At 37.4% G+C, this 21,874-nt stretch overlaps 1 protein-coding gene and 1 pseudogene across 3 annotated transcripts in view; one reads left to right on the forward strand and one right to left on the reverse strand.

Moving 5' to 3' along the window:
* POLD3 (DNA polymerase delta 3, accessory subunit) overlaps positions 1-21,874 on the forward strand; it is a 51,612-nt gene that overhangs the window by 15,052 nt on the left and 14,686 nt on the right. For all 3 annotated transcript variants that reach the window (XM_053900086.1, XM_019449807.2, XM_019449808.2), the window contains exons 4-9: positions 4,958-4,997; positions 6,237-6,369; positions 11,848-12,103; positions 13,416-13,488; positions 18,221-18,386; positions 20,978-21,084. In XM_053900086.1, coding sequence (XP_053756061.1) covers positions 4,958-4,997; positions 6,237-6,369; positions 11,848-12,103; positions 13,416-13,488; positions 18,221-18,386; positions 20,978-21,084 — 775 coding nt within the window. The remainder of the gene's footprint in view (positions 1-4,957; positions 4,998-6,236; positions 6,370-11,847; positions 12,104-13,415; positions 13,489-18,220; positions 18,387-20,977; positions 21,085-21,874) is intronic.
* Positions 3,955-4,726, reverse strand: LOC109267191 (GTP:AMP phosphotransferase AK3, mitochondrial-like; annotated as a pseudogene).

A 21,874-nucleotide genomic window follows, 5' to 3' on the forward strand; every position in this document is an offset into this window, starting at 1 on the left:
AGAGTGTGTGAACAGGGGAGGGGTGGAGAGAGAGAATCCAAAGCAGGCTCTGCACTTTTAGTGTAGAGCCCGAGGTGGGGCTTGATCTCACAAACTGAGATTATGACCTGAGCCAAACTCAAGAGTCAGATGCTTAACCAGCTGAGCCACCCAGGCACCCCAATCAGCCTGTGTTTTAGAGTCACTTGCAATAACTCCTCTCTGTGGATAAGCCACCAATTAAGTATCTAGTTAAATTCAAATTTTTTTCCACTTTCAATTTTTAGGTTCCCTACTTTTCCTTACAGGTAATTATTTTAATAGATTCTGCTTCTATTCCGTTGTTGTTGTATATATTTTTATTTTTATTTTTATTTTTATTTTTTTTAACGTTTATTTATTTTTGAGACAGAGACAGAGCATGAACGGGGGAGGGGCAGAGAGAGAGGGAGGCACAGAATCGGAAGCAGGCTCCAGTCTCTGAGCCATCAGCCCAGAGCCCGACATGGGGCTTGAACTCGCGGACCGCGAGATCATGACCTGAGCTGAAGTCAGACACTTAACCGACTGAGCCACCCAGGCGCCCCTATTTTTAATATATGCAAATATATATTCTATTACTCCTCCCTCCCTTTTTTTTTAAGAGAGAGAGTGCAAGTGTGGGGGAGAGGGGCAGAGGGAGAGAGAATCTTAAGCAGGCTCCACGTTCAGTGCGGAGCCTGACATGGAGCTTGATCCCACAACTTTGGAATCACAGCCTGAGCTGAAATCGAGTTGGATGCTCAACTGACTGAGTCACTTAGGTGCCCCTTTATTACTCCCTTTCTTAGATAAAAGTTTTCTATACTCCCTATTTTACATTTGAACTCATGACCTGGAGACCCAGAGTCACATGCTCTTTCAACTGAGCCAGTCAGGCCCCCCAAAATATTCCTCATTCCTTATTACAGCCACCTGATGCTACATTGATAATACTTTAGGTTTTTCAACAGTCCCTTATTGATAGTTTTTGGAGTTATTTACAATACATGGCCTTTACAAATTGTGCTATAGTTAACCTGTATTTTTTTTTTTTTTTAATATTTTTGCCACTTTTAAGGTTGCGTTTCCTAGGATTGTTAGGATGCGTATGTACTTTTGTTAGGTAATTGCCAAATACTTCTCCATTTTTCATTCCTACCAGTAATGTATGAGAGTCCCTTTTCTATATAATGCATGTTGTCATATGTTTCGGGGTCATTTGTGTTTCTTTTCCTATGAATTGTCTTCATACCTCTTGCCTATTTTTTCTAAAGGAGTTTATTTCCTCTATTTTAGAAGCTATATATTAACCCTTTGTGATATGAGTTGCAGGTATTTTTCCCACTTTATCATTTCTCTTTGTACTTTGGCTTAAAGTTTATTTTTGTCATCTAAAAATTGTACATTTGTTAGTTTTTATAGATTATTTAAATTCTTCTTATTGTTTATAGTTAGGAAACTTTCCTCATTCTCATATCACTTTATAGTAGAATTTATCTGTTTACAGAAGAATTCACCCATATTTTCTACTAGTGTATGTATGGTTTTATTCTTTACACTTAAATCTCTGCTTGGTTTAGAATTTGTTCTAATCTGTGAGAGACAGATCCAATTTTTATTTGGTTCCATATGATTATATATTAATTCTCTTTACAAAACTTACTAAGAGGTTCTTTTACTCACACTATTTGAGATGCTGTGTTCATTTTCTTGTGTTTATTTTTCACTGTTTTAAAATTTAGTTTTATTCAAAGGGGCACCTGGGTGGCTCGGTTGGTTAAGCGTCCAACTCTTGATTTTGACTGAGGTCATGATCTCACAGTTCATGAGATTGAGCCCCACATCAGGGTCTGTGCTGACATCATGAAGCCTGCTTGGGATTCTCTCTCTCCCCTGTCTCTGTCCCTCCCTGGTTCGTACTGTCTCTATCTCAAAAATAAATATACTTAAAAAAAATGGAGTTTTATTCTAATACTAATATTCTAATACTTAATAATTAATACTAGTATTTATTCTAATATAAATTTATATATAAATATAAATATTCTAATAATAAATACTAGTATTTATTCTAATACTAATGCATGCCTGATAACCTAGTGATAATTCATAAGTTTAAGAGTTCACAACATTTTTAGAAAGCACATAATGTTAACATTCAAATAAGGCGTTATAGAAAATTTTGTGAAGAATGAAATGTTTACTATAATCCTTAAAAGCCTTGGTCCATTTTGAAAGATCAACATTGAAGTTTTAAAAATCAGAAGAAAGGAAAGTAAGTTTTTTTCCTCCACAAAATACATAAGAACCACTTGCTGGCATTTGTATTTTGAGTGCCTGGAATAAAATGGGCTACATTTTCAAAGGCAGTTAGTAACAGCTTGTACAAGGACTTGTTTCATTTGATTTAGCACCAAGTACATACATTAAGAGTAAATACACCATTCAAGAGTCATGTTTCTCCTCTAGCTCTCATATGCCCCACAGGACGTAAGCATCCTTGTTACCCCACTAAGGGATCAAATCATTTTCATTTTAATATGGCAACTCAGATTATACTCACCGGTAGAGTTTCTTCCTGCCAAATAACAGTGGCCATAACTATGGCAGTGAATGCTAGCAGGTATCAACTTCTTTGATTAGGAATAAAGAACTCAGTCAGCAAACTCAGTTATTTTTTGGTCTTTTTCAGCCTGTCATGTAAATGCTTTTAATTGCTATAGCTGTTTACTAATTATGATTGTTATATATATCAAGGGAATTTTCCTCTAGCATACATGATCTCTTTCTGTTTCCTTGTGCCATGGGTTTTCTTTTATTCTTCTTTTTGTAATTAATTTATTAATTACAAGGCAGATCTTACATTTTGATTACAAAGCAAACTAGCAAGTAGATCCTAAAGCACAAATTTTTAAACTCCATAACATTTGAAAACATAAGACTTTACTTACATTTTCTGTTGAATATTCAGCTTTGGTGTTTTTGTAAGAACTTCTGTCTGTTTCTGATGTAAATCATCCCTCAGTGCACATGTATTTTCAAAAGAACAGTCTTAGGAAAATGAACTTTCTTATGTGCTAATTAATACTTTTTTTAGTAAATTGAAAATTTGAGTAAACTAAAGGTATGTTTAATGACAAAATAAATACAGCATATGTGACTAGTTTATAAGTGTCTTAGTGTATAGGTAGCAGTGAATTTGCATCCTGCAACTAATCTGTAAATCCAGTTTTTTTTTTCCTTGGAATTTTATAGACATAATATCTCACAAAGCCATATACCACAGTGCTGAAGATGCTTTTTCTTTTTTGGATCAGTCTATGCAAAAGCCCCTTATAAGATACTTTCCCCAAATAACATGGAATTTTTTTGTTTCTTTTCCATAAAGTAAGGAAACTTTATCAACCACTTATTCTTCTGAACAAATGTTAGGTTACTACCAATTGCTTTTTTAATTTGCTCTAAAAGATTTTTTTTAGGGCCGCCTCGATGGCTCAATCAGTTAAGCATCCGACTCTTGATTTTGGCTCAGGTCTTGATCTCATGGTTTGTGGGTTCAAGCCCCACTTCTGGCTCCGTGTTGACAATGTGGAGCCTGCCTGGTATCCTCTCTCTCTGCCCTTCCCCACCTCATGCATGGGTGCTTTGTCTCTCTCTCTCAAAAAGAAATAAACTTAAAAAAACATTAAAAACGTTTTTTTTTTTTAAGTTTAGACATTTCTGATGTTTTTCAATTGCACACCCACAGATTATTGGATAAAACACTAGATAATTTCAAAAGATGAATCTTCATATTTCACTCATTTGACACATCCTTAATTTCCAGATAAAATCAGTAGAAATGAAACTAATAGAATTCTCAAAGAATTCATACATGCCAGTCTTAGGATAAGGAGCTTCTAAATGCATGGATGAGGAGCTTCTGCTCATCTTACTAGGTAAATGCGATTTGCCTCATGAAGTAACTGATGCTTTCTGGTTCATTTGTGGAACTTTTGTTTGTAGGGAATCATATACATAGGGCCAGATCTTATCAGTTTCTGTTGTGGAGAATGTATCCTACACCCCTTTTGTCTGGTAGGTAATATTCCAGGACCAGTTCTATTTGGGTTTTGTAAGCCTTCCATCTCTTGAGAACCATTTCTGGTCTGTTATTCTCACACTGGATGATAGGTGCTCCAGTCAGATCATCACGGTTTTGGGAGGGATGAATTTGATGTTGTAGACCGGGTGGCTAGGTGGATGAATTTAGCAAGGAGTGAGGTGTTGTTTAATGACCTCAAAGGGCATGTTCAGATTAATCACCATGTCTATCTGATAAACGATCCAGGGCTTCTGCTTGTGGAAGTGTCCTTGGAAAACTATCTAATACCCAGCTATGTTGGGTGAGATTTTTCAGCTCACGAAGAGCCAAGCTGAGTCATGACATTGTCTGAAATGAGCTTCCCTTGTTTAGTGAAAGTCTTGGCTAACCAATTTCTGTGTCCCAAGCCCATTGTCTCAGAGTGGGTCCCTGTGGGAGAGGGGCTTCAGCTCAAAGTATTTTGTGATGTGCGATGACACACCTTGCCCGAGCTCGGTGCCACCATGATCACTGCGTTCAGGAGGCCCGGGCTGCACAGAAAGGGGGCTTTGGCCTGGTTGCACGCTCACCCTGTTCTGTGGTTTGGGACCTGTGGGCTGGCAGCACTGTGAGCTGAGGGCTGCCATTTGTTTGGTTTTTCATTGTATTGTTGATATGTATATTCTATCACTTTCCTTAACCTGATGAAGTTTTAAAGTAAACAGCTTAAGTTAAAAAATAAGCCTGACTTTATGAAACTGTAATACAGATTTTTATGGGTACCTAATGTTCGTAATTTCACATCAAGGTGCAATTGAATTATCAGCAAAGAAACTTTCAAATTGGAAGTTGTACTACTACTTTAAACACTAATGAGATGTTATTTCCTTACAGTGCCACAAGGTTGCAGTAGTGAGAGAAGATAAATTGGAAGGTAAGTGTTTTAGCAACTTAGCAAGATTTTCCTCTTTTGGGATCAATGTAGGTACAGAAAAAATCTGCCCCTAGCATCTGCATACAATTATATTTAGCTGTTTAACTGAAGAGCTGAATATTCCTTTTATTAGTAGTTTCTGAAACATGTTAAAATAGGATACCACATCTGCCTAACTTCCCATTTTTAAGACCAGTAGCTGCTGACATTTATAAAGCACTTTTATCACAGGATTTCAAAGCTCATGTGATTCTTGCAAAAAAACTATCATGAATAACATGTGGAACACCTCATCAACTGTAAAAAGACAGTAGTCTCTAAATACTGTTTTGTGTTCCAGGACAGTTTTTTAGGAAGAAAATTAAAGGTTGCTTTTCCAAGGTCAGAAAGATTTAATAGAACTTCTAAATTAAATTTATCTTCCCATTTCAAAATTATTAATGCTATGGTTCTATTTAAAAATCCAGTTCAAAGGAATTTTATGACAGGGTCCACATGATCTGGACCTTTGTCTCAAGACAAAACTTGTACTGTTGTACTTCCTATATAAAGACTCCCACCAGTGGTGTCATTTTCTTACAAAAGAACTCTGAGGTATTTAGGGTGGTGGAGATGTCCACTTTTTTCTTTGTGAATTCCCACAGTGGTAGGCAAAGTGAGATTTATTCATTCAGTAGATACACCATGAGTATTTATACTCTGTCAGGCTCTGTGCTACGTGCTGGAGACTCAAGCACATTCCCTTTCTTCGTGGAATCTAACATTTGTTCTTGTGATGTTCTTCTGTGTTTCTCCTCTGCAGACTTATCTGGTTAGTATTTTTGTTATAGAGTTGCTTTGTCTGCACAAAAATTGAATTACATAATTGAGTCTTCTCAGGTAGAAATTATTCTTCAGTTATATGCTAAAGATTCTTCCCTGACTGAAAAAAAAAAAAAACCCTAAAACATCATAGTCATCATCAATCATTCATTAATGTTTACCGAATGTCCACTGGATGAGTGATACCCTCACAGGTGTGGTACTTAGGACTGACTCACCACTACCTACCTTGTCATTATGTCCCCGTTATAGAAAAAAGAGTTGATGTTATACTGTGTATGTGACTCTTTGGCCTTTTAGGGGTTTTTGGACCACCACAGATTGCAAATGGTTTTAATGCAGAAGGGTTTCTTGTTAAAGTCCCCACATGCTATGAAGTTTGTGTATTAACAGACTGCTTTTCCTGTTGACTTGTAGCAGTGAAGTCCAAGCTAGCTGTGACTGCCAGCATCCATGTGTACAGCATCCAGAAAGCCATGCTAAAGGACAGTGGGCCTCTGTTCAATACCGACTATGACATCCTTAAAAGCAACTTGCAGAACTGCAGCAAGTGAGCTCCTTAATGTTCCTTGTGGGCTTCTTTACGAATTGATTTTGTAAGATGTTTACACAGTGGCTGCCTCTTAAGAGTGAATGCCAAGTCTAGTAAAACCCCATTTATCTTGCAGTAAGACACATGCCTGGTTTTATTAGTACATCATAAGGTGAAAAATAGCAGCCACAACCCATATTGAAAACCCCAGTGGACTCCCCATAAATCTATTTCTCATGTATTTATCCTGTCACCGCCACCAGAAATGTTTGTTGTGCCCCCTCATTACTCCCTTACCCCAGTCTCTGCTTGTCTGAATCCTACCCATTTTTCAGGAACCAGTGTAAACGTCCTTCAAAAACTATTTCTAATTTGTTATCCCTCTACCTTCCATCCAAAAGCAGTTGATCTTCCACAGCCAGGATCACATCTTGTTTGTTTTTGTACTTTATATCGTTTTCAGTGAGGTGATGGACCATAATGCACAGGCTTGTGTTGTGGCTTTGCTGCTTAATAGCCTGGTGGTTTTGGGCCAATTACTTAAACTCTTTGAGTTTTGGCTTTTTCATTTTTAAATTAAATTCATTTTAAAATTTTTAAATAGTAATACCTACTTTGTGGGGTTGTATTAAGAGTTCAAATCAGTTCCCCAGACATATTAAGCACCTACTACTTTGATAGGTACTAAGTGAGATCATTTGAATTCATTCCACAAAGTTCTGATGAGTACCTATGACATGCCACACACTGTAGAGTGAATATGGCCCAGTACCTGCTTATGGAACTAATGGTCCTATGGTAAACACTTACATTATAGCGTGACAGTGCTATAATAGGAGTAATACTGAGGGAGGCTATTTGGGGGGCATTTGTGGGAAATCAAATAGCTAGGGCCTGTGTTAGGAGATTATAGGGAACACATTGCAAAGCAGAACACTGCTTTCTGGCCTGCTCTTCTCATAGCCCTCTGAGTGATCTCCACCGTAGTGGCCTCCTCAAGACGTCATGAACAATGACTGATTACCCTCCTCAACTCCCATGAGCAAGAAGATTCTTCAAACAAAAAAGGGGGATAGGTGGGAAATCAAATAGCTATGTCCTGGGTTAGGAGAATGCATGCTTTCCTTATAATCGCCTAACCCAGGACATAGCTATTTGATTTCCCACAGACACTCATCCCTCACTTTTGGGTGGGGTGGAGTGATGAGGCAAAAGAGAGAAGGCTTCCTAGAGGGTGTGACATTTAAGTCAAGGCCTTAAGGCCCAAGTAGAAGTAGCCAGTAAAAGGAGAAGTAGAAGAGTGAGGACAGAACTGTGAGGAAACATGGTGCTTGTGTGGAACCAAAGTCATTTTCTATGGCTGGACTTAGACTGAGAGGTAGGAAATAATGAAATATAAGACTAAAGTAGGACTCACAGTGTACACTTTGACTAGTAGGTTAAAGAGTTTCGACTTTATTCTGAGGGCACTGGGGAGCCACTGAAGATTTTGAAGCAGATGGGTGAAATGATCAGAGCTGCATTTATAGAAAGATCACTTGGGGCACCCAGGTGGCTCAGTCAATTAAGTGTCCAACTCTTGATTTTGGCTCAGGTCATGATCTCATGGTTTGTAGGATCAAGCCCCACATCAGGCTCTGTGCTGAAAGCGCAGAGCCTGCTTGGGATTCTCTTTCTCCCTCTCTCTCTGTTCCTCTCCTGCTTGTGCTTGTTTTCTTCCTCTCATTCAAAAATAAATATTAAAAAAAAAAAAAAGATCACTTGGCTGCAATAAGATGGTGAACATCGATCAGAAGGGAATAATCGGGAGACAAAGCCATCAGTGAAGAGAGATATTGCAGTGATTCAGGGTGGAGATGACAGTTATCTGAAGTATAGTAGTTGTATTGAGGGTGAAGAGGTATGAAGGTTAAAGAGTCATGCTGTCAAAACCTGGATGTTGTCACGCTTGGAGACCAGGTGTGTGTATGTGGCTGGGTGGGAGTGTTCATGATGTTAAGGATGATAACCGTGTATCTGACTTGGTGGCTGAATTGGGTGATGGTGTTATCAGTAAGAAAGGGAATATGTGGGGAGGAGTAAGCTTGTGGGGAGAAGGAAAATGGTGAATTGGGTTTGGACATGTTGAGTTTGAGAAGCCTGTGGGGAGTCCAAGTGAAGATGTCCATGCAATAGATAGATGAGTCTAGAGCTAAGGAGAGAAATCTGGCATGAAGATAGAGATTTTGGAATCAGAGAAAATAGGTAATTAATTGGGACACAGCAGTAGATACAGTCATTCACAGAGAATGCGTAGAATGAAGGAGGGCAGAAAGTAAAACTCGAGGCCATGGTTACTAGCTGTATAACCTTAAGCAAATTATTGAACCTCTCTGTGCCTCCGTCTCCTCATCAGTAAAATGAAGCTAACAATGGTACAAAGCTCAACAGGTTATTGAGGAGTGAATGAATGAATATATATAAAACACTTAGAATAGTGTTTGGTACGTAGTAAGCGCTATTTAAAGATAGCCACTTTTCAAGGGATGGGCAAGAGAAGAGGAGCCTAAATGGGAGCAACCAGAGATGAGAGGAAAATCACGAGAATATAGGGGGCTCTAAAAGCAAGGAAAGAGTTTTAAGAGGTAGGGACTGATTGGCAATATCATATCTTACTGAGAAGCAAAGTAGAATAGGAACTGAAAAGTGTCCATTGGATTTAGTGATGGCCTTGGTGAGAGGCTTTTCCATGGAGTGGCCAGAATCTGGTGAACTGAGTAAATGGGAGCATGATAAAGTGGGACAGCAAAAATGGACAAGTCTTTTCAGGAAATTGGACTGTAAAATGGAGAAAGAGAGAGGTAGCTAAAGAGGATTTGAGACTGAGAGAGAATATATACATTGTTGAGAATGCCCTGAATTTGTACTATTCAGAAAGAGCCATAAGAGAAGAAATGATTGAAGCTACTGGGGGAGATGGGGTAACTGATACAGCCAGGTCCTTGAGGAGAAATAGAGACTTGCCAAACATAGTTTCTGTAAGTTCCATGAGAACAGGGATTGTGTCTATTTTGTGACCAAAAAATGGTGCCTGGCAAATGGTAAGCATTTAGTAAGTAACTGTTGAGTGAATTGATGATAGACATTAGTTCTTTTACTCTACTGCTCAAACCTTAATAGGCACACAAATATTTATTAAATAAATAAATATAATTCTATAGCTAGAGTAATAAGTGGTGGGGTTTTTAAAATTTTTTTAGTGTTTATTTTTGAAAGAGAGACAGAGCATGAGTGGGGGAGGGGCAGAGAGAGAGGGAGACACAGAATCCGAAGCAGGCTCCAGGCTCTGAGCTGTCAGCACAGAGCCTGATGCAGGGCCTGAAGCCACAAATTGTGAGATCATGACCTGAGTCATGATCCGAAGTTGGATGCTTAACCAACTGAGCCACCCAGGCACCCTGATAAGTGGTGTTTCTTAGGGAAGGACTGCAAGAAAAGATGAATATCCTGATAGGTTTATGTAAATTGTACTATTAGATTTCAAAAATAATCTGTATTAAAATCTAGTTGTGGCATGTCAAGCTCTAAAAATCAGTTCTTCTATTGTATCTGAGTAGACAAACAGGAGTAAAGGGGACTCAGAAGTTCAAAATGATATTTACTCAGGGACCACTAAAGTAAACATGGCAAAGTAGAAATGTGGTAATAGGAAGCACTTTAATGAAACCTTACTTAAATACTTAAAGTATAATGGGTAGAAATGTGAAGAATTTATCTCCAATAAAGAAGTTTGTAATTGCCCTTGAGAATTATGGGCCAACTGAAATCTGACTCATTGTTTCGTGTGTTTTAAGAAGTGCTGTGACAGGAAGAAAGTTGAAATTTTAGGACTGAGCAGATTCTTCTCTCTTCGGACATGTTCCCAGCCTAACTTGGTCTCTTCCTTATTGCCAGTTCTGGTCCTGACCCTAAGGTGTGGAATGTAGACCAAATGGAGAAAGAGTTGTTTCAGGGCCAACTTCAGATGTTGACAATGAAATAAACCATTGCTTTTTTCTGTGTACATGGAAGCACTGCAAGGCCAGAGAGGAAGACTAGTGGGTACAAGGAAATGATTTCCGTCTGTTCTTAATTCTGATGCACAAAATATTTGTGTTAGTGTGGGGTTTTCTGAAGTGGACTCTAATAAATCAGGGGAAGATTTTGGAGCTATAGACTCAGCTTTAGGGCTGCTCAGTCTAAGGTTACTTCTGAAATTAAATGATGTATCAGGGACTTTTTTCTTAGGCCAGTTAATCTAGAAGTTGTGCCTGGTTGATCTCTCGAATGATTACTATTACCACATAGTTTCTTTCTTAACTTTTCCCACCTCAAGTGGAGGTGATACATTAAAGAAGGGAGAGAAACCAGAAGCCTCACTTCTAGGGACTTCAGTTCTCTCATTCTTTCACACGTATTTCTATGTGCCAGGCCTTGTACTGGGTACCTAAAATACAAAAGATGAATAGTACCCTTCCCTACCTCCAAGGAGCTCTCACCTACTCCCAGTAAGCTAAAGACTGGGGGAAATAAAATGTTTTTCTTTGTCAGAAAAGTTGAGGAACTTTGCTTTAAGCACAACTGGGATTTGTGTGAACAAGGCACATCTACGATGATTATAGAAGAGATGAATGCTCCCTTTAATATGCCATGCGTACTGTTCCACATTTCTTCACTTGGCTTTGGGCATACTTGTCTGGTGCTGTTAGTGGGTGTTATTAGAAATTTTTAACAAATGACAATAAAGGACCACAGGTCATAGGAGCCAGTGGCTCTGTTCCCAGCTTCTTCCTTATTTTAAAGCATGACCCACTCTGGCCAGGAGAGTTGCCAGGAATTTTATTAATATTTAAAGCTCGTAATTTTGGTTCAGTCAATATTTATTGCATACGTAGCTCTGTAAGGTGAAGGTCTTTAAACACGAGATAACCATTTGATTTCCCAAGGATGTTGACATTACTAATCTTTTGTTATTTTTTGGTATATTCTTACTGTTTTGAATTGGGGTGCTTTCTTCAAAAAAGTAAGATGTTCAATATGGTATGGTAGAAGACCTCAGATTCCAGTCCTGGTTCTGTTACTGACTAGATGTATAATCTAGGACAAGTCTCTCAACATCTCTCCAATACTTTTTTCTCTATCTAAATTAGAGTTTTTATTTATTTTTGAGAGAGAGCAAGCAAGGGAAGGACAGAGAGAGAGGGAGACAGGAGACAGAATCCCAGGCAGGCTCCACACTGCCAGCACAGAGCCCGTGGCCAGGCTCAAACTCACGAACAGTGAGATCATGACCTGAGCTGAAATCAAGAGTCAGACGCTTAACCGACCGAGCCACCCAGCCACCCAGCCACCCCTGCACAAAATAATTTCTAAAATCCATTTTAGTTCTAAACTTTTCTAATTTAATAGTGTTAGAGGTAGAAAGTATTGTGTGGAAGAAGCAAGACTTTGAAATTAATGTAACATTTCCAACTTCAGGTTTAGTGCCATACAATGTGCAGCTGCAGTTCCCAGAGCTCCTGCTGAATCCTCATCTTCCGAAAAGTTTGAGCAGTCAGATCTTCAAGTATCAAGTGAGACACAAGCCAATAATGAGTTGACAACCAATGGTCATAGTCCACCTACCTCCAAACAGATTTTACAACAGCCCAAGGGAATAATGGGAATGTTTGCCTCTAAAGCTGCTTCTAAAACCCAAGAAGCCAACAAGGAAACCAAAACAGAGGCTAAAGAGGTAACAAACATAAGTTTAAAGATGTCTTTATAGCTCAGAATGGGTAACTAGAAGAGCATTGTAGTTTAATCACATAAGGTTCCAATATATAATAATATAGTCTAGTTTTTCCATTGTGGTCTGAATCCTTTAATTCTTGATATTCTCGTCTGAAATTGTCCTTTTTCTTTTGAAAATGCTTCTCACCAAGCTTTGGATTCTTCTGTAAAATGGTCCTGTGCACATCACAAGATTGTTTTGCAAGCCAATTGAAATCATGCATGTGAGAACACTTGAAAACCATAAAGTGCCAGGAATTGTATATTAGCAATATGTCATTTTGGGAACATCTTATATTCTGAGCTTTGCCATGTATGCCTTTCTTCCTAGTGTATTTAACATTCTCATTCTGTTTTATGAATTTTTCTTGTTTTTTTCCTCATCTGCTTCCCTTATTTATTGTTCATACATCTGAACTAACTTAAGTGCATTGACTTAAGAAAAGTCTCATTAAAAACTATTAAAAAATACTCCAGAAAAGCATAATTATTGTTATTTTTTAAGGTTTAGTTATTTTTGAGAGAGAAAATGAGTCAGGGAGGGGCAGAGAGAGGGGGACAGAGGATCAGAAGTGGGCTCAGCAGAGACCCTGATGCGGGGCTCGAAGTCACGAACCAGGAGATCGTGACCTGAGCTAAAGTCAGACGCTTAACCAACTGAGCCACCCAGGCACCCCATAATTATCATTATTATTGTTATTACCATCATTGTGATTTTTGGCCTCTGCTTTGGAAAAGGAGAGGGGAGTGGAGGGAAAACCCCTAACATTTATAGAACTACTGTGTGCCAGTAGTTTGGATCTTTGCTTAAATCCTCCTAACTATTCTGTGAGGAAGAGATCTCCATTTTGTAGGTGGTGAAACTAAGGGCTAATTGCCTGGATATCAGATTGCTATTACATGGCACAACCAGAATTCAAATCCACTTCTGATAATAACAAATGTAACATTTTGGAGGTTCCCTTGTTGTATCATACTGCCTCTGATCTGTTTTAATTCTATCAAACTAAGCAGTTTTTCAATATACTCAAAGTTTAGACACATTCATGGGTAATAATTCTGTAAGAACTATGAGTAACTAAGCTTTGGAGATTAACATCAGATACTCTGGTGTGGATTGGTTCTTAAATCTCACGCTGACACATTTTGGCATGATTATATAGGGACTGTGCCATTGTGACAATGTGCCCTGCAATTGAAGAGATTGTTTGAGACTCCGACTTGAAGAACAGCCTAGACGCTAAAAAAAAATCATATGTGTTTTCTGCTTCTAGGTATCTTCTGCAGGCAACAAGGCACCAGGGAAAGGGAATGTGATGAACAATTTTTTTGGAAAAGCTGCTATGAGTAAGCATGTTTTTACCTTCCTTTGATTAATACATGAATGGTAATATAATAACATATTTGAGGGGAAAGCCACCTTACCCAGTTTTTACCCATCTGGTGTACCATGTAGACTTGCTGCATCCTAACATAAATTTGCAGTCTACTGACCAATATATTGAATGGAAGTAACCCAACTGGAACAGTGGATTTTAATGGGTGAGCTGAGTTCAGTTTACCTTGGGGGGGGTAGTTTACTATTCCTGTTTTTACTTCCTGCCTTGAAAAGACAATTTTTTGTTTCATAGGGCTCTTGAAAATGGGTGATAAAATAGAAGGGAGGTTGCTTGGTTAAACAGCATAGTGTTGAGGTTAATATCCTAGATGCTGGGGTCAGTTTGCCTGGTGTGACCATTATTAATTATTACCTCTGTCTCCCAAGGGGTTGCAAAAACAAATCTTTTTGACATTCTATAGTTATTTTTTACAGATTATGCATGTTAATGAACTAGACCTCAGTATGAATTAGAAGGGCACAGGTGATTGTAGCCATTTAAAAATAATACTTTTTGAGAAAGCAAAATTTCCTTTATTTAAAAAATTTTTTTTAATATTTTTATTTTTGCGAGAGAGAGAAAACCAGCAGCAGGCTCCAGGCTCCAAGCCGTCAGCACAGAGCCTGATGTGAGACTCAAACTCATGAACAAGATCATGACCTGAGCCAAAGTCAGAAGCTTAACAGACTGAGCCATCCAGATGCCCTTAAAAATTTTGTTTTAATTAGAATTCTTTCATATGGAAAGAACCAGTAGTCACGTATTTTCATACTTCTCATACCAAGTACACCTCCCCTAAGGGTTATGTGGCATAATACCAGAAAGCATTCAGGAGCCACAGGACAATTATGGCACACTTTCTTGGAGCATCAGTTTTACAAAGATCTTGTGGGAAGGTGTTTTGTTACATGCTTGTGCAAGAAAAATTAGTCAGAATTCTGCTTTCCTGTGATGGTCGGATTAGTGGTTGGAGGAGGCGTTGGGGTAGATAGTGTTTATTTGCCATAAAATCCATCAGAGAAGGTTTTTGTCTTTTGAAAGTATGTAGAAAATTTGATACTTCAGGTTATTGGGAAGCGTGTTGTATTGTTGCAGGCAGAATGCACAAGGAGGGCTCCCTACTTCGGTGAAAATAGATAGTGCTAATGTCACTGGCCTGCATGGCTGGTACTGGTCCACTGAACCCAATCAGAGTGTGTGTGGTTCCTTGGTGACTTTTAGGTCCACGTTTTTATTTTTGTTTTGTTTTCTTATGCATTTGTAACCAGTGAATTTAAAAAATTTTATTATTTCTAAAATATATAAGCTGTGAATATTCGCTAGTTGTAAAAAAAAAATCAAGCTATACAGAAGTATATACTTATTTATTCATGTGTTTATTTCAGAAATATTTATTGAGCAAGTACTGTGTACTTGCAGCTATTATACATGGTGATACAGTGGAGGAAATGTAGACAAGCAAGGTCTCAGCCTTCATGGTCCTTATATTCTACTGTGAGAGACAGACAAATCAATAAAGAATAAAACAGTTAATTATTTTAATTGCTAGGCAGACAGTGATAGAAGGAGTAGGGAAACTGGATAAAATAAAAGAATTAAATACTTACCTACTAAAAAGAATGGCTTCTAAAGTTGATTTATCTAACATTTTTTTCAAGGATGAATGTTTAGAGTAAAATGATGAATGTTTTATTGGATGAATGGTTTAGTGGGTTAAGTGTCTGACTTGGCTCAGGTCATGATCTCATGGTTTATGGGTTCAAGCTCCACGAGGGGCTCTGTGCTATCAGTGCTGAGCCTGCTTCAGATCTCCTGTCCCCCTCTCTCTTTCTCTCTCTCAAAAATAAACATTAAAGAAAAAAGTAAAATGATAAATATTTTTATTGTATTTGAGACATGACAAGATCATTGTGATAAAAGTGAAGAGAGTTGGATGAAAAGAGTTGAGGAGACTTGAAACATTTAAAATTTAATGCTGGGCAATAACAAGTGTTGGCAAGGATGTGGAGAAGTCAAGCCCTCATATACTGCTGTGGGGAATATAAAATAATGTGGTTGCTCTGAAAAACAGTATAGTAGTATTTCAAAAAGTTAAGTAATTATCCAGTGCTTCCACTCCTACATATCTACTCGAGTGAATTAAAACTGTATGTCCACATAAAAAATTGTACACAAATGTTCATAGCAACATTATTCATAATAGCCAAAAAGGTGAAACAACCCAAGGGTCCATTGTCTGATGAATGGATAAACACAATGTGATATAACCACACAATAGGATATTATTGAGCCAAAAAAGGAATGAGTCCTTGAACTATAACATGGATGAATCTTGAAATATGTGAAATGAAAAAAGCTGGACAGAAAAGGCCACCTGTTATATAAATTTATTTATACAAAATGTCTAGAATAGGCAAATCTAGAGACAATGTAGATTAGTAGACTAGTGTTACAGGCTAGGTTGGGATTGGGGAGTGACTGCTCATGGATACAGGGTTTATTTTGGGGTGATGGAAATGTTCTAAAATTGGATAGTGTTGATATTTGCACAATTACAAAGCACTGAATTTTATACTTTAAAAGGATAAATTTTCTGGCATATGAATTATCTCATTAACAAGAACCGTAATGCTCCATATGTGAAAAAAATTACAGCATTGGTGACAAAATTAAAAAGTCATCATCTGTATCTTGCTTCTAAAGGTGTTTCATATTTTGAGTATAAAAAGGAGATGCTTTTAATTAGTCAGTGATACAAATGATTTGATCATTCAGAAAAAAAGAAAATGTAGTTAAATTTTCCTTAACAGTAGTCTGAAAGTGTTGCAATGAGCTGCCTCTTTACCAGCTAATTGGCCATTTGTAGCTGCATATGTAAATAATTTGGAGTTCCCCAAATACTGTGAAACCACGACAGAGTGAAAACTCTGGATGCTGAATCTCTTTGGTCACTGGTATTTTAATTAAGATCAGTTTCCTGAAATTGGTAGACTGTATGCAATAGCCTTGCTTTCCTTACCCCAAGAGTGAGGTAGGAAGTACTTGGAGGTTTTTCCTCCTAATTATTTTATTTATTTTACTTATTTTATTTTATTTTATTTTATTTTATTTTATTTTATTTTATTTTATTTTATTTTATTTTATTCTACTTTGTTGAGAGAGTGGGGGAGGGGCAGAGGGAAAGGGAGAGAGAGAGAGAGCATCTCAAGCAGACTTCCCACCCAGTGCATAGCCTGACGTGGGGCTCGATCGATGGATAGATCTCATGACTGTGAGATCATGACCTGGTCAAAATCAAGAGTTGGACACTTAACCAAGTGAACTACCCAGGCGCCCCTATTATATAATTTTAAAACAGTTGCTGTCAATATGATATAAATTCTGTAACAATGCAAATTTTGCATAAACTTTAAGGATATACATGCAGCTTCAGAGAACTGGTTTTTTGGGAATCAGTTACTGACTCTGGACCCCCTAGAGATACATGTTTACTCTTCTGTACTATTTGGTGGAAAAACTTGAGAAGTACTGATACTTGAGAACAACAGTTTTGAAAAGGCAAGAGAAAATGCCTCCATTCTCTGGTGGATTCCACCAGATTTCTCAGTCAAGTCTTCAAAAAATAAAGTATAAACAAGCTGCATGTTATACTTTTATCCATCATCTATTCTTTCAAAGAATATACTTTGTTTATAAATTATACTAAGCCGTGTGTAATGGCCAAGGCTAAGCTATCAATTGGTCTTTTTCCTACCCTGTAGCTGGTTTTAGCCATTTTACATATAACCAAAGCTACTTATTGAAGAGCCTCATGCTGTTCACAGCTAAGAGTATTTTATGACTTTTCTTGAAAAAAACTGTCACTGAATATAGCACGAAGGCTATTCTTCTATGATTTCTCAGATGGCTAGGCCCATCCTGCTTGCATTTTTTAATCCTCTGCATGGCATAGTAGTTGCAGCTTGGTGTAGGGAAAGAGGTAGGGATTTTGAGGAGTTAAACTGACCTAGGTTCAAATCCTGTCTCTCAACCTTTTCTGTCAGTGTTACCTTGGGTAAGCCATACAACCTCACATACTAATCCCTTTTAATCCTTACAGTAATCTCATAAATATTCAGTTTTTACAGAGAAGATTGACTTTTAGGTAACTTATCCTGAGTGAAAAAGTTTGCATCAAACTTTTCTCATTCCAAAGTAGTCTTTTAATTATATAATTAAGATAATACTGAGATGATAAGAGTATCCAGGTTTAAGAAGATAGAATGGAATAGGAAGTAAGATTTTGGTACGAATTTCTGTTGTCACTATTTGTAAACTGTATACTCGGGAAACGTCTTTTATCTCTCAGACTCTTAATTTTCTCATCTAATAAGTGATATATAAATGAGAATGATGATACCTCATATAGTTGTATTTGCTTTTTCTAAGCCCTGCTTTTACTATTATTTGGCCTGGGAGTTGTGATATAATGAAGGATTAGCAAGAGGCAGAAATGAAAACAGTTACTGCTAGAGTGGTAGTTGGAAAGGAGAAATGTTCTCTGACTAGACCATGAGTTCTGTTAGGACAGGGACTGTTTTTTTTATCCCTTTAGCCCCCTGCTCCTAACCAATTACCTGGCACTTAGTCGACTATCAGAGGAATAATAGATTGACATTGCACGATGAGGTTATATATCATCTATTATACTATATTTGTAGATAAACTTAAAGTCAATTTGGATTCAGAACAAGCAGTGAAAGAAGAGAAAATAGTGGAGCAACCTCCAGTGTCTGTCACTGAACCAAAGCTGGCAGCCCCTACAGGCCTGAAGAAACCCGGCAAAAAAGCAGAGCCTGTTAAGATGCAGCAGAAGGAAAAAAAAAGGTAGGAAAATTTTGTTGCCTGTGAGGGAAGAGTGTCTCTGCTGGGGGTGAGAAGGTCTGTTTGGGCTTATTGACAGTGGGCAGTTTTCAGTTGAGTACTAAATCCTACTTAATGCCGTAGGGATACAGCTGTATAACCAAAATGAAGAGAGAAGCTCAGTAGCTTATCTAGGGAAGTAGAACTGTGGAACAGCCAGTGTAGATGGTTTAGAGCCCAAATCCAGTTTTTTGGGCCCCATTGAACTAAATCGATTATCCTTTTTTTTCTTTATTACTTCATTTTAAATTTGTGGACATGGCATAAGTGTGCCTGATTGTGTCTGTGTCTGTTTTTCACTTTAGATTGCCAAGTGAGGGGTTACTATTTCCAGTCAAATTTAAGAGAAAAAGTTCTTTGTTTTCTTTTTATATCAATGAGTTTATTTTTCAAGTGGTAAAATGTAATTAGAAAAGAAAATAAAAAGCACACAAGCTGTTAAAAATGGATCCAGGAATTTGAGACACTACCTCATAGTTGGTAGGAATTAGTCTGTTGAAAGAAATTCTAAAGACACTGTCAGCACTGATAGGCCCAGAAATACTTGACTTTTGTAGCAAGGCTGGGGCTACTCTAGTAGAAAACATCAACAAAATGCTCAAGTTTCAGAGGGTCAAGGCTCTGTCCAGTGGGCCTTACCTCCTAGGAATATGTGAGATTGGTATGTTAAAATGTCCCCAGCCCATGGGCATAACACTCATTGTTGACAGTTATAGTCAGGAATGCGTTCAGTATTTCATTACCGAGTGTGATGTTAACTGTATGTTTTAAGTAGATGCCCTTTACCAGATGGAGGCTGTCCTTTTCTGTTTTTTTATGGATGGGTGCTGAATCTTGACTGATGCTTTTTCTGCATTTATTGAGATGATCTTTTGGGATTTCTGTTAGTGTGGTGAATTACCTTGATCGGCTTTTAAGTGTTAAACCAACCTTGCATTCTTGGGATAAACCTAATTTTTTGTCATGATACATTATCCTTTCTATAAGTTGTTGGATTTTATTTGCTAATATTGTAAGGATATTTTGCCACTGCATCTGTGAGGCTGATAGACCAGTTATTTACTTTTCTGATAATGTCTTTATATTTCAGTACCAAAGTTACGTAACTTCATAGAATTAGTAGAAAACTGTGTTTTCTGAGTTTGTGCAAGATATGTATTATTTTTTTTCTTAAAAGTTTGATAAAATTCAGTGAACCTGAGCCCAAAGTTTTCTTTGTGGGGAAGTTTATTTTATTAATTTGATTTCTTTAAATAGAGTCATCCAAATTTTCTTGTTCTTGTTGGGTCAGTTTTGGTTGTGTTTTTAAAGGAATTTATTTCATCTAAGTTGTTGAGTTCATTGGCATAAAGCTCCTACTATAGCCTTATTCTTTGAGGATCTGTAAAATCTGTACTTATCATTACAGATTATTCTTTTATTCCTCGTGTTGGTAATATGTTGTTTTGTCTTATTTTTTTAAATTTTCTTTTTAATGTTTATTTTTGAGAGAGAGAGGGAGACACAGAATCCAAAGCAGGCTCCAGCCTCCGAGTGGTCAGCACGGAATCGCGAGATTGTGACCTGAGTCGGAGTTGGACACTTAACTGATTGAGCCACCCAGGCACCCCTGTTTTGTCTTTTTTTAATCAGTCTTGTAGAAGGGTTTATCAATTTCATTAATGTTTTGCCCCAAAATAACAATTTTTAACCTTGTTAGTTTTTTTCTGTTTTATTTCATTAATTTCTGCTCTTTATCTTTTTTTGTTGTTTTTTGTTTGTTTGTTTGTTTGTTTTTACCTATTTGGGGTTTGTCTTTTACTAGCTTGAGGTAGAAAAATAAGTTATAAAGTTACATAAGGAATAAGTTACTTGAAGATAAAAACCACATTTTATACATATCTGAATAGTGTGATAGAGTATCCAGAGGAGCTAACTACGTTAAGATGGAGTCTAGGTTTTTTTTATTATGTCATTAGAATCACCTTAAGATCTTATGTCTATGCCTTTGCACATTTTTTTTCTTCTCTTTAAAGTATTTGTCTCCCTTTTTTTACCTGATGAATTTCCACTTAGTTTTTAGTTTTCGTACAAGAGTCTTGTCCCATAACATTTTATTTGTCCAGTAGTATTTATCACATTGTCTTACATTTGGTGGTGTTTATATCTATTTCTCCCACCAGAGCTTCTTGATAACAGTATTTTCTTCATCTTTGCATCCTCGGTGTTTAGTAAAAAGCCTGTGTATGTAGTAGCTGCTTATTTAAAGCTTGTTGAATGATTGAAAGGTCAGTAGGAAAAGTAAGAAGGAATTTGTAATGATAATTGATGAGCTGGTAAGTAGTTTCCAGTGAGCTATATAGAGAGCTAGAAAAATGTTTCATTCTGGTCACCCCACGAAATGACTTAGTTGTGGTCAGCAGAGTATCCTTAAAAAGAATCCTTATTGGTCTACTTTGACTCTTCTATCCTCTGGAATTAAGACCAGGAGTTATGAAGCAAGACCCATAGTAGCATATGCATACTTATATTTTTATTTTGTGTAACATGATTAAATTATTCCTGGATGGCAACAGGGGGAAGCGAATGGAGTTATCTGATGATGAGACAAAAGAAACTGAAAGTATGAAGAAAAAGAGGAGAAGAATCAAACTTCCTGAGTCTGATAGCAGTGAAGATGAAGGTGGGCTATGAAAGGTTGCTATTAATTTTTGGCTAGTGTCATTGTCTCCGTTACTTGGGTTATAGCAAAAGTACCATAGACTGGATGGCTTAAGCAGGACAAATTTGTCCTGTTCACAGTTCTAAAGGGTGAGAATTCCAAAATCAAGGCACTGCCTGATTGTAGTTCCTGGTGAGAGCTCTCAGCTCTCTTCCTAGTTTGTAGGATATCTCCTTGCCATATTTTCACATGGCAGAGAGAGAAAGTGTTTCTCTTGTATCTTTTATAAGGGTGGTAATCTGATTCCATTAATTACCTCCCAAAGACCCCACCTCCAGATACCATCACGTTAGGGGTTAGAGCTTCAAATATGAATTTTGGGGGAACACAAATATTTAGTTGATAGCAGGGGTCAATTCTTACTTTGACGCTCACGGAGTTAAAAAGTAATTTATTACAGGTCACAATGACAATAGTAATTCTAGTATTGAGAGATAAACAATAGCACCATTAGAGTCTGCTTTCGCTTTTTGATCAGAACCATTGTTTTTTGGTAATTTAGCAAAGTAACTAACATAAAAGGAAAGAGAATAAGGATTATTATTATGTATATTATCAAAGAGCTTTTCTTTTTCTAATTTATTTTTTACTTTTTAATTTTTTTAATTTTTTTAATTTTTTAATGTTATTTTTGAGAGAGAGAGAGAGTGTGAGCGGGGAGAGGCAGAAAGAGAGAGGACAGAGGATCTGAAGCAGGCTCCACACTGACAGCAGAGAGCCTGACACAGGGCTCAAACCCATGAACCATGAG

The sequence above is a fragment of the Panthera pardus genome, unplaced genomic scaffold (assembly GCF_024362965.1).
Source record: "Panthera pardus isolate Hobbes unplaced genomic scaffold, ASM2436296v1 HiC_scaffold_12, whole genome shotgun sequence".
NCBI classification, from domain to species: domain Eukaryota; kingdom Metazoa; phylum Chordata; class Mammalia; order Carnivora; family Felidae; genus Panthera; species Panthera pardus.